The following is a 16,116-nucleotide window of genomic DNA, read 5'->3' as shown; positions in this document are numbered from 1 at the left end:
CAGGGGAAAATGGTTTCCTGGATCAGTTCATTAAATACTTGCTGACTTTGGACTAATCAAAAATTTTTTATGCATGTTCTTTCTTATGAACTCGATTACTCACAGTTCAAAACCCAGACACCATGGACAATGGGTTACAGAGACTGAATGCCTGAAACACTTCAATGTACTGCCTTTATTTTTCAAAAAAGTACCTGGGTATATGATACCAGCAAGCTGGAATATCCTTACCTGACTGAGCACCCAAATGCTGTGCAGTATAAAACAGAATACCATCTGGAGATAGAGGCTGAAACTGTAGTTTGATATGGGTCTTATGCCGGATATAAAAGGGTGAAAATGACATCCATGATGATTCATTACTTCTGAAAGATGGATCACTAATGGAAATATCTGAAAAATATAAGAGGAAATGCCTTCTGAAAGATATTTTGAGAGGACTGCGTTATTATGGCACCAGTTGTCTACAGTTATTCTGTATAGTTCATAAATTCTGTACAAAATACTTTCAATTCTTCCCTTTCCAAAGACTAAAAATAACATAGAGATAGAATAAAACTTAGATAATAGCAAATCAATGCCATTTTGTTTTCTGTGTGCCTTATTTTCATTAACAATCAAGCCCATAGTTATAATGCAAAATAAATGTGATCTTGTTAGTGTTCATTTTCAAATAAATGTAAGTGTAAATTTTACATTGTTTAAAAATTCAAACGCAAAATACTTTTACAGGAGTCAGAATAAACATTTATTTCTTCACCATACAGATGAAAGCCTTAGTGGAGCATTTTTAATTAACTGCTTTATGTGTCAGAAAAATGTACATTTTAAGTGGAATGTGTACATTAATTGCTGAAATTTGGTTTTAGGATAATCATACTGAGATGCTTGATAATGCAAATTGTCCTATCTTATACTGAAATGGAGCACTTTCACAGAATTACAGTGAAGATATAATGTACACTTTTGAGCTATATACAACTTCATCATTGTGTCTTACCACTTCTCCCAGTGCTGATTGTTCATATACCCCTAAGAAATCGGGCTACCTAAAGCTTCCTTCAGCCAACACATAAATGATTATACTTTTCTATGCTTTATGTCATTTGAAACTGTTTCCAATTTTTCCCACTATAATGACATTACATAGTTGGGATATAATTATGTTAGTTATTAACTAATTCATTATTGTGTGGTTGTTAGTTTTCTGTATTTCTGGGTTCATGTGCAGGGTACATTTAGACCCACATGTGATAAGCCCTTTTTACTACTTAGTTAACAGCAGTTCTAAATGACTGAAATGTAAGTGCTGCCCCCCTCACTTTTCACAGTTTTCCTGCTGAAGCTATGCTGTTTCTCTTCTCAGAGGCCAACATCTTTCTTCATTTTGGTGGTCTCAATGTCATAGTTTTATAGTAACTTGCTTTCGGTCAAATGTACCTTCAAGATGTCCTCGTAGTGCATTCCTAGGCAACCTTATGCTACCTTTCCACACTTAAGTTTTCTGCATAGCGTCTGCTCATGAATCCATTTGCTATCCAGTTGCACCTTGTATTGCCTATCATCGCAGATGGGCCTTAGTTATAAGACTGATATACAGTCAGCATGCTTCAAGATTTTTTAATTTGTTTATTTGTCACACCACCTCTCTCAGAATAGGAATCAAGAGGTTCCTGGTGGCCTGTGTCCAGTGGACAGATGCATCATTATACAGGATCCACATCTCTCACCTGTTACCTGCATAATGACTTGAGGATGCCTCTTGAATGGGTAGTAACAATACAGCTGGCCTTTTTGTTAATTTCTCCCACTAGATTACAGTTAATACTTCTGAAGAAGGTGCATGGATTTAACTTCACAAATTCTCAGTAAGTCTAAAAGTAAGTTTTAGTCTCTGGAATAACAATTAAAGTGGATTTATGAAATGGTTGAATGATCAGACCCGGCTTTTGATGAGCTGTTATTCAACCTACGTATATATTCTCATGCAAACACACTACGTTAACAAATCACTCCCATCCTAAGTATCATAATAACTGTTATGATATTAAGGCTAGGCAGTGTTTGTGGTAATATATTAAATAATGTTAGAAATGTGAAGTTCCTGGCATCTATACCTAAAAGCTGACAAAAATAAAAATAGTTTTAAGAGTAGTAATTATCTTGGAAGATAAATAGTAATAAAACCTGCTAAACAGATAGGTGATGTAATTTGTATCATTAAAACTTAAAAACACTATCAGGTACAAAAGACAAAATAATGCCTAATAATTTTCATATGAGTTTTTAGGGATTTGTATTTTTTTTCAGTAGATAAGAGACAATGTTCTCCATTGGTAGTTAAAAGATGTAATCCCTATACTGATGTCTTCATATTTAAAAATCAGTCAGAAATAATAATTCATTTTGTACATAGACATTTTTGCTTTATGCATCATTTGGAAGTCAGTCTTTGCTTGACAAATTTTTCCACGGTGAGACTTACATATAGAGGAACTGTGACACAGCAGTCAATCTTATATTAAAATATGCTGCTGCTTAAGAGGTCATACCAGGTGAAGTGTACAATGAGGCATCTGAAAATCTTCATGTCAGATTCAGTTTCACTTTGTCAGTGTAGTTAATTCTTTACTTCTTATGAAAGAAGCATGGGCAATAACTAGTGTGAAAGTAAAATGTTCAGCTGCAGCAGGACTGAAATGCTACATTGCTTATCATTGAAGGTATATGAAAGGAAGATTGCTATGATAAAAAGCCTTGGAGCAGAGAGAGAGAACAAGGATGAAAAAGTGATTTTATAGTATCACTTAGAGAATGAATTAAATCCATGGCTTTACATTACAAACACAGTATTGAAATAACACCCACATCTTCAGCAGCATATGTCAGAATGCTTTAGAAAGGAGGTATTATCCTGACTTATATACTGTATTTAATATGCTTCATTCTGAAACTTCCAAGATGCAAATATTTATTCCCATTTTGCTAAAAAGTGGTTATATTCACAATAAATATATCTTAACAAATGTCAGAAAACAACATTTTGGCACAATGCAGCAGGACTAACTACAGGAAGTACTAGAATGACTCCTAATTTGCTTGTAAATAATCTATAGATCCTGTAGGTACTGATGATATGCATGAAAAAAATCTGACTTGATAGGTACCTAGAAATGTGCACCATATCTCAGAACAGAATACTTTAACTCTACTGCAGTGCACAGAGATGATCAGTATAAAATTTCATTTTTTCAATATTGCATCTATAGATGCACACTTTTAAGGTGAAGAATAAGACAATTTAATCTTTTCAATTTGCTTTTATGGCAGGCATATGCAAAACTAACATGCCATGTCAAATGCTGAGGTACTTTACTGTTGTTTTCTTGGCAACAACCTTTTTTTCCCATGTAATATAACAAAATAAGAAGCTTGGCTAAACTTGCACAAGATAGTTCCTGTGTTACATATGCTTACTCCAGAGAAACTCTTTGCTAAAACAAATGAGGTGAATGGACGCCTTTGCCAATCCTATAAGCTAAATTTGTAGGACTCCTGTTGTGTAACTACTACATTATTCACTAGGGCGCTCAGCACTGTGTGGTGCATTGTAAGTACAACAGGCATTTAAGCAAACACGTCTGTTCTGTATCTGATTAATGACTCACTTTTCTAAGCTGAGTACCAGTATCTGATAAAGCTACACATTTCTAAATGATACCACGAGAAACTCTAAATCCCTTTAGACCAGTTAGAGCTATGGGAACACAAAGTTCCTTCAAGTGCTATTGCTGAAGTGTGTTTTTCTTTCCCTCTGCTATGTATTAATACTTTTCAGGTTCCTCCTGCTATCCTCATTTGATCAGCCCTGTAACGCTCGCACATCCTGTTCAACTGTTGTTATGAACAAAGCTTTCTAGGTTATTCTTGCTGCTCATTTCCCACCATTGAAGTAGAAGCACTTGTACACATCCCTGTCTACATTTTGGTGGCATTACTTTTTGATAGTTTCTTCAAGCAGCTTGTTGCCTCAAAATTTTCAGCAAGCCCATTTTGTTATTCAGCATGTCAAGGAAACTTGCAGCGGAAAAGTAAAACAGTCAACATGAAAAATCTGAGCTCAAACTCCAAGATGGAAGCACAGAGGCTGTGGAAGCAGGGATGGGTTACCCAGCAGGAATACAGAGCCAGTGCCTGAATTGAACAGGGATGGAGTTAGGAGTGAAAAAAGCAGGGGTTGAAACTGGCAAAGGATGTGAAGTGAAACAAGAAGGGCTTCCAACAAGAAGGCTGAGGAAAATATGAGGCCACTCGTCAAAGGAGTGTGGACCTAGTAACAAAGGACGCCATAGAAAAAGGTAAAACATTCAAAGCCTTGTTTGGCTCATTTTTTCCTTGGTAAAGCGTGATTAAGCCTCTCAAGTCCCCGAACCTGGTAGCTGAGCTTGGGGAAGTGAAACATCTATGGCAGAGGAAGAATTTGGGAACACATCAGCTAATCAGACATACATGTGGGCAGGATGCATACCCCAGTGCTGAGGGAGATGGCCAGTGCCACCGTGAAGCTGCTCACTATAAGCTCTGAAAGGTCATGGTGATCACAGGAGGTTCCTGACAACTGGAGGAAGGCAAAACATCATGTTCTCCACCAACAAAGGCAAGAAGGATGATGCAGGGACCTATAGACCAGTCAGACTCACCTCACTTAGGAACTATCATAGAGCAAAACCTCCTGAACACAATATCCAAGCACATAAAGGACAAGATGGTGACAAGGTCAAATTGTGTGTTACCAGCCTAATAGCATTCTCCGAGGAGATGGGTGGCTCAGTGCCAAGCTAAGAGCAGTGAATTTTATTTGCCTCAAGTTTGACAAGACTTCTGACAGTCTTTCATAGTAATCATATGGCCAAATTGGCAAAAACTGTTTTGGAGGGGTGGGTCAGTCTGTGATACTAACTAGCTCTATCAGTTTGCTTTTCTCCTCTCAAAATCCTTTTGGCAACAAAATATATGAAACAAGATTTTTCATAGAACTCTGTCACTTATCTACTATCCTGACCACAAGCCATAATTTTGTCTTAGCATTTGTTTCATTTTGGTGGTGTTGGAAGGCAGGCTTACTGTCAGGGAGCAGTGAGGACTGGGAGCTGGGAGCCAGTGGTCAGGAGTGATAGAACATGGCTGACAGGGTAGTGGCCTCTCCAGCCAGGGCCCTGCGCAGAGTGAGGTGAGCAGGGCAGACCTGGGGGTAGCAGCCAGCTCAGCTCCAGAGGCCAGATCACAGAGCAGTTCCACAGTGATGAGGCAGGTGTTAATGTCAAGCCTGCAAGTCAGTTTGTGGGTCAGAGTCCAGGTCCAGATCAACACAGCCAGGCAAGGCATGGATGTGATGCTGCTGCAGTGTAGTTCAGTGAGGGCAGGAGCCTCTATTTAAAAGCTGCTCCTGAAGCAATACAGGAGGAAGCTCCTGCTGGGGCTTCTCAGAAAAGCTGTCTTTGAGACCAGACACCAGCCCCATCTCTAGGTTGGCTCTGAGACCAAGCAGACAAACCCTCAGGAAGTTGTGGGAGGATGCGCTCAGGGCGCTGGCACTTACAGTACATCTTTAACAGTTCATTAGCAATAAACACCTGTCCGAAAGATTTAGACTCCACAGTCAGAAATTTTCAGTGATTTTATTCCCTCATAGAGAGAGAGTGAGCAGCTCCACCAGTTGCTTTTTCATTTTGGAAAACAATGACAAATATTTCTGTATAGAAATCTTCATCTGAAGATGCAATTTCCTTAATGTTGTATCTCAAACATTACTGATACTGTATGGGCATTTTTTCTTCTCATGTATAGCAAAATAAAGTATAGTTCTAGTGCAGTAACAAGTAGAGCATGTTACAGAAGTATCAATTAACACAACTCTAATATAACGGTTAGAACAATATACTCATGAAAGTTGCAATTTTGCCAGACCTACAGCCATCACTAATCCTTGCTATCCCTGAAGAGGAGAGACTGAGGCAATCATTATTCTGAGCCATACTGGACCAAAAGATTGTAATTATGCAAGGGAAGTCTAGAGTTCTGTTTGGTTTTGTTGCAGTGGAGTTGTAATTTCTGCTGTTAACTAATTAGAGGCCTAATTAGCTATGAAGTAATATCTAGGAGCATATGGCTAAATCCCTAAAGAGATCTCTGGTTTTCCAAAGCCTAAAATAGCTAATAGCCAAAGTCAAAACAGTAGACCTCAGTCTTTAAGTAAGACATGTATTAAGAGATGAGTGCCTAAGAATAAGTCATGTGAGCCAGTAAATTGTAGTTGGAGCAGCTATGAAACCTCAGTACTAGGAAATCAATTGGACCAGAAGTGTGAACCTGATTCTCCTGCATCTGAGGATATGGATATTATAGCCAGGATATGGATAATTTCTATTTCTTCTGTCCAATGAATATTTCAGCAAACAAAATTTCCTAGAAGAGATTGTATGATAGAAGAAAAAAAGAAAACCTTACATACCCAGTCGCTCAGTGGTTATTATATTGTTTGAGGATATGATAGATATGGGTTCAAATATTGAGGAAGTCACGTAAAAATGACAGGACACCTGCATGGATGAACAAGGAGTTCCTGGACAAACTCAAACACAAAAAAGAAGCCTACAGAGGTGGAAACAAGGGTGGGTAGGCTGGGAGGAATACAGAGAAACTGTCCAAGCAGCCATGGATCAGGCTAGGAACACCAAAGCCCTGATAGAATTAAATCTGGCCAGGGACATCAAGGGCAACAAGAAAAGCTTCTATAGGTACATTGGTGATAAAAGGAAGACTAGGGAAAATGTGGGCCCTCTCTGGAAGGAAACAGGAGACCTGGTTACTCAGGATACGGAGAAGGCTGAGGTAGTCAACAACTTTTTGCCTAAGTCTTCACCAGCAATTGTTCCAGCCACACCGCCCAAGACTCAGAAGGCAAAGACAGGGACTGGGACAATGAAAAACTGCCCACTGTAGAAGAAGATCAGGTTCAAGACCATCTAAGGAACCTGAGGTGCGTAAGTCCATGGGACCTGATGAAATGCATCCACAGGTCCTGAGGGAACTGACGGATGAAGTGGCTAAGCCATTATCCATTATATTTGAGAGGTCGTGGCAGTCCGGTGAAGTTCGCATGGACTAGAAAAGGGGAAACATAACCCCCATTCTTAAAAAGGGAAAAAAGGAAGACCTGGGGAACTACAGGACAGTCAATCTCACCTCTGTGCCTGGCAAGATCATGGAGTGGATCTCCTGAAAAATATGCTAGGGCACATGGAAAATAAGGAGGTGATTGGTGACAGCCAACATGGCTTCACTAAGGGCAAATCACAGCTGACAAATTTGGTGGACATCTACGTCAGGGTTACAGCATTGGTGAATAAGGGAAGAGCAACTGACATCATCTACCTGGACTTGTGCAAAGCATTTGACACTGTCCTACATGACATCCTTGCCTCTAAATTAGAGAGACATGGACTTGATGGATGGACCACTTGGTGCATAAGGAATTGGCTGGATGCTCACACTCAAAGGGTTGCAGTCAACAGCTCGATGTCTGACTGGAAAGCAGTGACGAGTGGTGTTCCTCAGGGGTCAGTATTGGGACCAGTGCTGTTTGACATCTTTGTTGGCTTCATGGACAGTGGGATTGAGTGCACCCTCAGCAAGTTTGCTGATGACACCAAGCTGTGTGGTGCAGTCGACACGCTGGAGTGAAGGGATGCCATCCAGAGGGACCTTAACAGGCTGGAGAGGTGGGCGCATGAAAACGTCATGAAGCTCAACAAGACCAAGTGCAAGGTCCTGCACATGGGTTGAGGCAATTCCATGCACAAATATAGGCTGGGTGATGAGTGGCTTGAGAGCAGCCCTGCGGAGGACTTGGTGGTAGAAGCAGATGGAAAACTGACTATGAGCCAGCAATGTGCGCTCTCAGTCCAGAAAGCCAACTGTATCCTGGGCTGCATCAAGAGAAGTGTGACCAGCAGGTTGAGGGAGGTGATTCTCCCCTGCTACTCTGCTCTTGTGAAACCCCACCTGGAGTACTGTGTCCAGCTCTGGGGCCCCAATATAACAAGGACATGCACGTGCTGGAGCGAGTCCAAAGGAGGGCCACAAAGATGATCAGAGGGCTGGAGCACCTCTCCTATGAACACAGTTTGAGAGAGGGAGTTGTTCAGCCTAGAGAAGAGAAGGCTCTGGAGACACCCTATATCAGTCTTCCAGTACTTAAAGGGGGCCTACTGGAAAGGTGGGGAAGGACTCTTTATCAGGGGGTATAGTGACAGGATGAGGGGTAACGGTTTTAAATGGAAAGAGGGTAGATTTAGATCAGCTATAAGGAAGAAATTTACTCTGAGGGGGGTGAGGCACTGGAACAGGTTGCCCAGAGAAGCTGTGGATGCCCCCTCCCTGGAAGTGTTCAAGGCCAGGTTGGATGGGGCTTTGAGCAACCTGGTCTAGTGGAAGGTGTCCCTGCCCATGGCAGTAGGGTTGGAACTAGATGATCTCTAAGATCGCTTCCAACCCAAACCATTCTATGATGCTGTTTGCATCATGATAGTGAAGGTGAATGCTTAATCACTAGGCCATTAGGAAAATGTGATACAAACAAAATCCAAAAATGTTTAATCCATGCCTGGCTTTAGCAGTAAGCTTATTCTAGGTACTGAAATGCTCTGAAGATGCTTTTGAGATGAAACTTGCAAGAAGAAATACCTGGTCTGAGATTCCCTCACTGGGACCATTTCTGCACTGGAAGCCTTCAATTGTCTAAAGACTAGGTCATTGAACAGGACTGTGAGTATCTCAATGCAGCCTTATAAAGCAATTGATAAAGGTTAAGTATCCAAAACTTTGTTAATCTAGTTTCAAATTGAGATCTTCACTTACTCATATCTTGGGCTGGATTTAGTCCGACAACAGTTCAAGTGTCCTTTGAGGAGGACTGGAGTACTTATGACTGGTATTCTGCATAGTATTTATGAGAGTAATTAAGTCAGGGAAACAGATTACTATAAAATTGGAGGGATTAATTTTGGCATTAAGACACTTATATTTAGCTGTCTACACATATTATTTATAGGCATGAAAATACCCATTATAGTCAACTATGACATAAGAAGGATTCAGTTGCTTAAACATGTTTGTCACTTGCCACTGAGACGCTTTAGCGTATTCAGCCCATCCACATGGGCATGGCTAATATAACGGCAAACACAGGACCTGCTGCAGTTGGCAGCTTGAAGCTGTGAGGTATATATAGCAGCATGTAACCAGGTCCTATTTTCAGGCAACTGAATAACATCGCTATGCAACACAGTCAACAGATCTAGGATGAGATTCACCTTATCCTGAAGTAGCCTCCTCCAAGGCTCCATTCAATTGCCTAAACTTAGGTACCTACTGTTATTTTTTCACAACCTCTATTGCCTTCCTTCATGTGCCATTCCAGAATGGCAGAGGTGTTCAACAGGTCCAGTGCCACATCTATGAACCCTCTCTGGACGCTTTTGGATACAAGTTTGAATGCCAGGGCATCTCAAACAGCACTAAGCATCTACATTTAGAAAAGCTTATTAGTTAAATAGCTTCACTGACTCTATTGACTAGATGTTCATTAACCACAATGGGTACTCCTATGCTGAACTAGCATGTAGACAGTAAATCTAGGTGCCTTGCCTTTAAAACCAGTTCCTACCTTTGACACAGTTTCTGACACTGGACACCTTCACAGAGTAAGGTGACTAGCATATTTTCAGCAAATCATTCATGCTCATAGAGGAAGTCTGAAGACAATTCCAGAGCCATCCTGCTAAGTGATAGCTGGCTGTATCTTGTTCTTATTCAATTGGGTAACTGGAGGGAATGGTAAGTGCATGATTTTATCAGGTCGTCATGTCACTCATGGCTGACCTGGTGTGAAGGGCATTACTGCTGTACTGCATATCAATTCCTTCATTTTGTCATGCATGACTTCCACTTGAGTTTATATATGATTAGTCCATGGCATGCATTTAAGTAGGCAACACACTTTATTCTACTTGACATTTTAAATTATACAAATAAATATTACAAAGGCATGTTTTCCTGTGCCTAACATGAATATTAACTTTACTGGATTGTTATTGATAAATGTGAAAGCTTAGATTGCTTTTTAGATAAAACTTTAACAGTACCTTTTATCCTTATAGGACATGACTGCTATAGCTACTATTCAAAGATTTTCTCATGTTGTCACAAGCTTTCAAAATACGATAATGGAAACAGAAAGCTTGATGGGACCAGTGTTTCTTAAATGACTAAGTGAACGCAATAGTCCTGGTGACTCAAAACAACAAGCTAATAAGTGCCTGCAGTTGTCCGTTCAATGGTTAAACATAGAAACACAAGTTTCCAAATAATAACTATGAAAGAGTTTTTGGGTTAAGCCACAAGTCTAACTGCACTGTCAGATAAATCTGACATATGCATGCATGCATGAGTGCTTGAGTGTTTGCATGTAAAAGTCTTGAGCTAAATGATACTGTGAATTAATTTGTCTTACAATAGCAGTCAAAATATCTCAAGTAATGTTCTAGACTATGTAGAAAGGAAAAGATATTTATAGTAAAAATTATTTCAAAAGTCAGTTTCTTACATTTTTCATTCATTCATCATACCTATGCAGATGGATTAAATAGTTACAGAATTGTCATTACTTTTTTTTTCTTTTCTGTCAGTTTATCTGGTATTTTAAAAAATTTGCTGTTTTTTTGTATTAGAATAATGGAATTTGACATCAGAATAATACCTAGAAAGTTGTCCTGAGCTGATAAACGTGGCCAAGGAAGCTGTTTGCCATTTGTTTAGCAAGGAATTGGCTTTCTTGTTTGACAAGTATCTCATTAAATTGAAGATAGAATAACGAAAATCTCTTTACATTTACTTTCATTTCTTCAAGAGCTGTACATTGACAGGCAGTATTTGTAGCTATGGAATTCAGAGACTAATATATAGTTGAAGAAAGCTATTTATTAACTTATTTGTGGAAAGGGCAGTAGCATTCCATTATGGTGCCTTGAAGTCAAGAAAAATTATTTTAATATATTTCATGAAAGTATGTGGCACAAACTAATCCTTCTAAAGAAAACTTCTGAATAATTTAAAATTTATAGAAATTTTGTGATGAAAACCGTGCTTATTTTAGCCACTGGAATTCTTCTCCAATACTGCCATCTATAGAATCTTTCAAATATTACATTGTTGTTCCCTTAAATATGAATATTATCAGGTGTGTGAAATCTCACAATTAACTAATCTGAAATTATAGGTCTTCTTCATTCCTCTGCAAAATCGAGTAAATTATCTAGGACATAAATTTCATATGCTTAGTATCTAGAGGAATTCTAGCTTATGTGTAAATATAACTCAATGTTTAACAGAATGTCAGAGGAACTTCACTGAGTCGAAGTTATTTTTGTTCAAGTTTTCCTTGCCTTAAGTGATACTGTTTATGTCAAGATGAGAAACTTAATTTAATCCATTAAAACAAATGTCAGGAAAAAGAAAAAAATATAAGCCACAAACCTTTGGATGATAGAAGACTACTTCAGGGAGATAACATATATAGTTGTTACGTTAAACTTTTCTCTAAACCTTCATTATTGGCCACTGCTAAAGACAGGATTACTGACCTCACACAGGAATACTGTTTTTATAAGAGGAATAAGCTGCTGAGACACAATTTAGTAGAGATCAGAATATAACTGCAGACAGTCATTTTGGATAACATGTCTGAAATTTTAATGTTCACATCTCTTAATAATTACTAGTTATGAAAAAGATATTGTGTTCACACATATAATAATGATGACTTATAAATCAAACTATCTGCAGCAAAAGGTTTATAGACTGTTGCTTTTTCCCCAGGAAGAATCATCCTTGACACTCAATCTTGACCACTTTTTCTCACAGTAGTAATCACACTGAAGCCAACAGGTCTACTATATACTTGCAGAAGAGCTGAAACAACCAGGTTTCTAAGGAGAAGTCTCCTTAGAGATTCTCCCTCTTCAGAAAGCCTTTGAGATGTCTAATTACAAAGGTACCCATTGGGCCAAATGGAATAAGCTGGCATTTGGTGTTCAAAGCTACACAGTAGACTCCCCAGACAAAGTGGGAGCTGGAACCTCTTGTTGGTTTTGAACATTGTGTGTTACTGAAATAACTAGACTAAATTACATGCTGATCTGGGCTGAAGCTTCACTTCTTAATTGGAAGACAGTTTAGAGTTTTCTCATACTTCAGTTGCAAACTTTAAGTCTAATGGACAAAAGATTTTATTAACATCATATTTTGGTGTTCTGGAACTGTAACTACTTTTAAAAAAAAAACCTAGATAAACTACTTCCCCCATATTCCTAATCCTTGTGGCTAAGGGAGTGCAAAGAGTTAACACTGTGCCAGATCTTGACAATGTTCAATTGCCATTTATGCAGTTCAGGATTTGGGCTGGTTTTCCTTTGTTACTGTTACAGGTGTGACCTTTTCAAACCAGTGGAACAGAATTATCTGTTGCTTCATGTGTCATGAACAATGTTAGAAGTGGTCTGAGTCTGGATGGCAATGTTATCACTAAGTAAAAAAGACCTGCATAAATTTTCCATTTCCTTCCCATTTCATTACAACTACTTTTATTTCTGGCAGTGTAAGTTAATAAATTTTCTGTTTACGTCAGTTACCTTTAGAGTGTTAATGGGTTCAGACAACACAGTGCACCCAAGAACTGGAGCTTTAAATTATTCTAGAATTAATGTATTACTCTACCTTGATTGAAAAGGCTTTGTTCCTTGGACCCATTCAGATCTAATTTCCAACCATCTCCTCCCTTCCTAGTGCTCCTTGTGGATGCTTGCCTTTCCAAAGTAGATCTTAAATTTCATAGGCATCTTCCTACTGCAGTTCAGCTACCAGTGTGCTGCCTACCTGCTAAACCCCTTGATCTTTCTCCTAGAAAAGCAAATCCTGGCACTTGTTTTGGCAGGTTGAAATATACAACGAAATATTTGCACTCACAGTGTCAGACCAAAAACCAGCTGTGTACTACTTGTTGAATATGAATTGTTCATGTACAGCCTATAGGAAACGCAGGGTAATTGAAACTGCTACTCTCTCTTCAAGTGGATTGCTTTCTTCTAAGTTCCTCTAAAATATGATTTAATACACATCTTACTGCAACCTCCTGAGAATTTTGCTTGGTATTTACACTTTGGCAATGAGCACTGTGAGAGCGGACCAAGTAAGCGCTGTGCATTTCAAGCCATATGAGCCATTAAAACTATGTTCTTTATCTGCTTTTGCTCTGCCTGGGTTTACTCTCTTTCTAACTTAGTTTTCCAACTAATGAACACTTGTTAGTGCAGCTCTGACTTCTAAAGCTTAACCATAACGTACCATATCTCTGTGCTGACAGTCACTGCATCCTTGGTAGTTTGAGTGGATGCTTTAAGCAGGACACATCACATTACTTTTTAAGAACAGTTACATCATCATCTGTGCATATGCATTCATCTCTCATTTAGGTACTTCATAAAGAACCACAAACATTTTTACTGTTTGCTAGGCAAGTTAGTGCTTGATTATTGTCAGTTTATGTTTAAGTACCCTTAACACTTGTGGTCAGAGTACTCTTCCTTATTACTGTGGTTCTACCCCTACTGCCCCATTTACTCAGTTGTTCTCTTGCAATCCATACTGTTGTACTGTATTTACCAGTTGCTATTATTTGGTAAAGCCCTATTTGTTCTTACTCTTTGTTATTCTCCTTGCTTTTTTGCCTCATAAATCTCTCCAGTCTTTTTCTCACACTTTTTTCCTTTTTTCTTGCACATTCATTAGTCTCCATCATTTAATTTCCCTTTGTTCTCTTCTGGTCCCTTGGGCTGTTCATTGCTCTCTGTCTTTTTTTTTCTTTTGGCTCCAATAACCACCATCAATCCAGAGATGAGATATTCAATCTTGATAAGCAGCTGTTTTTTAGCAATTTGCCATCCACTAAAAGTGCAAACTGCGCTTTGAAAAATCTCATGATAATTCATTATTCTGCCAGAGTAAGGTGAAATGCAGGGCAAAGAGTTTGGTCAGGACCATAGTCCCTATTCATAAAAAGAAATCTTTTAAATAAAACAGAGAGCAACCCTCTAATGTGTTTACCAGGTGGAGGAATTACTATAAGGATGACAATCTACAAGAAATACAATTTTCTGTTGCTCAGATATAAGCTATTTGTACTGGTAATATTGGCCATCACAAGAAGATCCAAATCTGTTCTGAAACCAGAACACAGGAGTGGTTACCTGATTAATTACCTGCTTTATGTACAGCACATGTCCTGGTGATCAGTGTCCTGAATCCAGATGGCACTACTTTTGAAAACCTCACTTGAAATGAGAATTCAAAGTTGAAAAGTTCATATAAAGAGCCCTGAAAAGCTGTTGCAACTGAGGCAATAGAGCAAGCACATTCTTACATGGAATAAAGAAGTTAACAATGACTTTCCAGAAGCTATATTCTCTTTGATTTGAGCCTACCAATTGCAAGTGCTTTCTATAATGGGATTTTAAAACTGTATACATCTATAGGGTGAGGACTGCAAATCAGGTTGATTGCAGTTCAGCCTGTCAGTTTTGTGCTTAAAACTCGCTCTATAGGCACAACAGGGGAGGCTGGACTTCGGAAGGCAGTTTGAAAGGGAGATATTTGACAGTAACTGGAGTTCTCCAGAAGTTGTATAGAACAAAAGGCTTTCTTGAAGGAAAAACAACCTTGTACAATATTAACTTGAATCTAAGTGTTGTGGAATATAGGGTGTGGACTGTACTACATCTCCTCGCACACAGAGGTGCTTCAGACATGGGAAAAGTCCTTGAGCTTGTAGCACCTGTGTACCCACATTGTTGAATATTCATTTGTGCAATCTCTCAGAGAGGAAAATAGACAGATAAAGGATTCCTATACATGAGGGTAAGAAATGCAAAACAGGCAAACTGAGGATGTATTTTGAGGGTGACATGTTGGAAGAAAACCAGGGAGAATAGACACTTGAAGATTATTACAGTGATTTTTGTATCTTTTATCATCATTCTCAGTGCATACCTACCCAACAGCCAGTGAAACCAACAGGAACCTCTACATTAGTGTCAGTAGAAATTGGATAAGGCCCCAGATGCTTCCTACTTCTGAAGAGTACTCAGAAATGTACTATTGAGCTCTTAAGTGTATTTCTAAACATACTTCATTATGGTGAGCTTGGGAATTGAACTAAGCACTATAACACTGCTCTGCAATGCTTCCTGTCCCCTCGGTATCTGACAATGCCTCACTGTCCATGAATTTGGTTAAGTGATTAGAAACAATTGAAGGAACAAATGGTGTTAAAAATAAGCAGAGTCACAAAATAACATCTAACAATTCATTGCTTTAAATTATTTGATTTTTGTAACAGAAAGGAACACCACATTCTTAAATTAAATCTATTTTGTACTTTGTGTGTCTATGTCACATTTAACCGATATTTTACAAAATACTGTGTTTTTCTGCCTAGGCATTATCACATAACTGTATATACAGTGTACTATCCATTTGACATACCTTGTTCACAATAGGTACCGGTTGTTCCAAGAGGACAGTGACATGTGTAGCCGTTAGGCAGTGGCACACAGGTACTGCCTTGCTTACATAGATGTGGAGGATTGTGCTCAGGTTCACATACTGACACTGTTTCTGTACAAAATGCACCTTTCCATCCAGTGAGGCATTCACAGCTATGGTGGGTCAGTAAGTGAAAGGAAAGAATGCAACATTATTAACAAAAGAAATCAACACATCAGTAGCAATGTAATCAAGATTTTGAAGTTTGCATATTATATTTAATCATCTGATCCAAACTAGTTAACAGAAGTGTAGTAATAAAGTTTCTCATTTAACTTTTTGATATATTTATTTTATTGTAAACAAAAAATGTACTTAATAGGAATTATTTTGAATCTTAGCATTAAAATATCAGCATCCGTATCAAAAAAAAAAAAAAAAAAAAAGGCAGCTTGTGGC

The 16,116-nt window shown here is 38.6% G+C and overlaps 1 protein-coding gene across 1 annotated transcript in view; it reads right to left on the bottom strand.

The window, feature by feature from the left end:
• Positions 1-16,116, bottom strand: part of EYS (eyes shut homolog) — a 1,110,009-nt gene that overhangs the window by 11,629 nt on the left and 1,082,264 nt on the right. Inside the window, exons 47-48 of the mRNA XM_074819828.1 lie at positions 15,658-15,830; positions 232-393 (exon numbers count right to left, since the gene is read on the bottom strand). Of these exons, the coding sequence (XP_074675929.1) occupies positions 232-393; positions 15,658-15,830 (335 nt within the window). The remainder of the gene's footprint in view (positions 1-231; positions 394-15,657; positions 15,831-16,116) is intronic.

The sequence above is a fragment of the Strix aluco genome, chromosome 3 (genome assembly GCF_031877795.1).
Source record: "Strix aluco isolate bStrAlu1 chromosome 3, bStrAlu1.hap1, whole genome shotgun sequence".
NCBI lineage: Eukaryota > Metazoa > Chordata > Aves > Strigiformes > Strigidae > Strix > Strix aluco.
The sequence above is the reverse complement of the archived record's forward strand: the minus strand, read 5'-3'. Positions and strand labels throughout refer to the sequence as shown.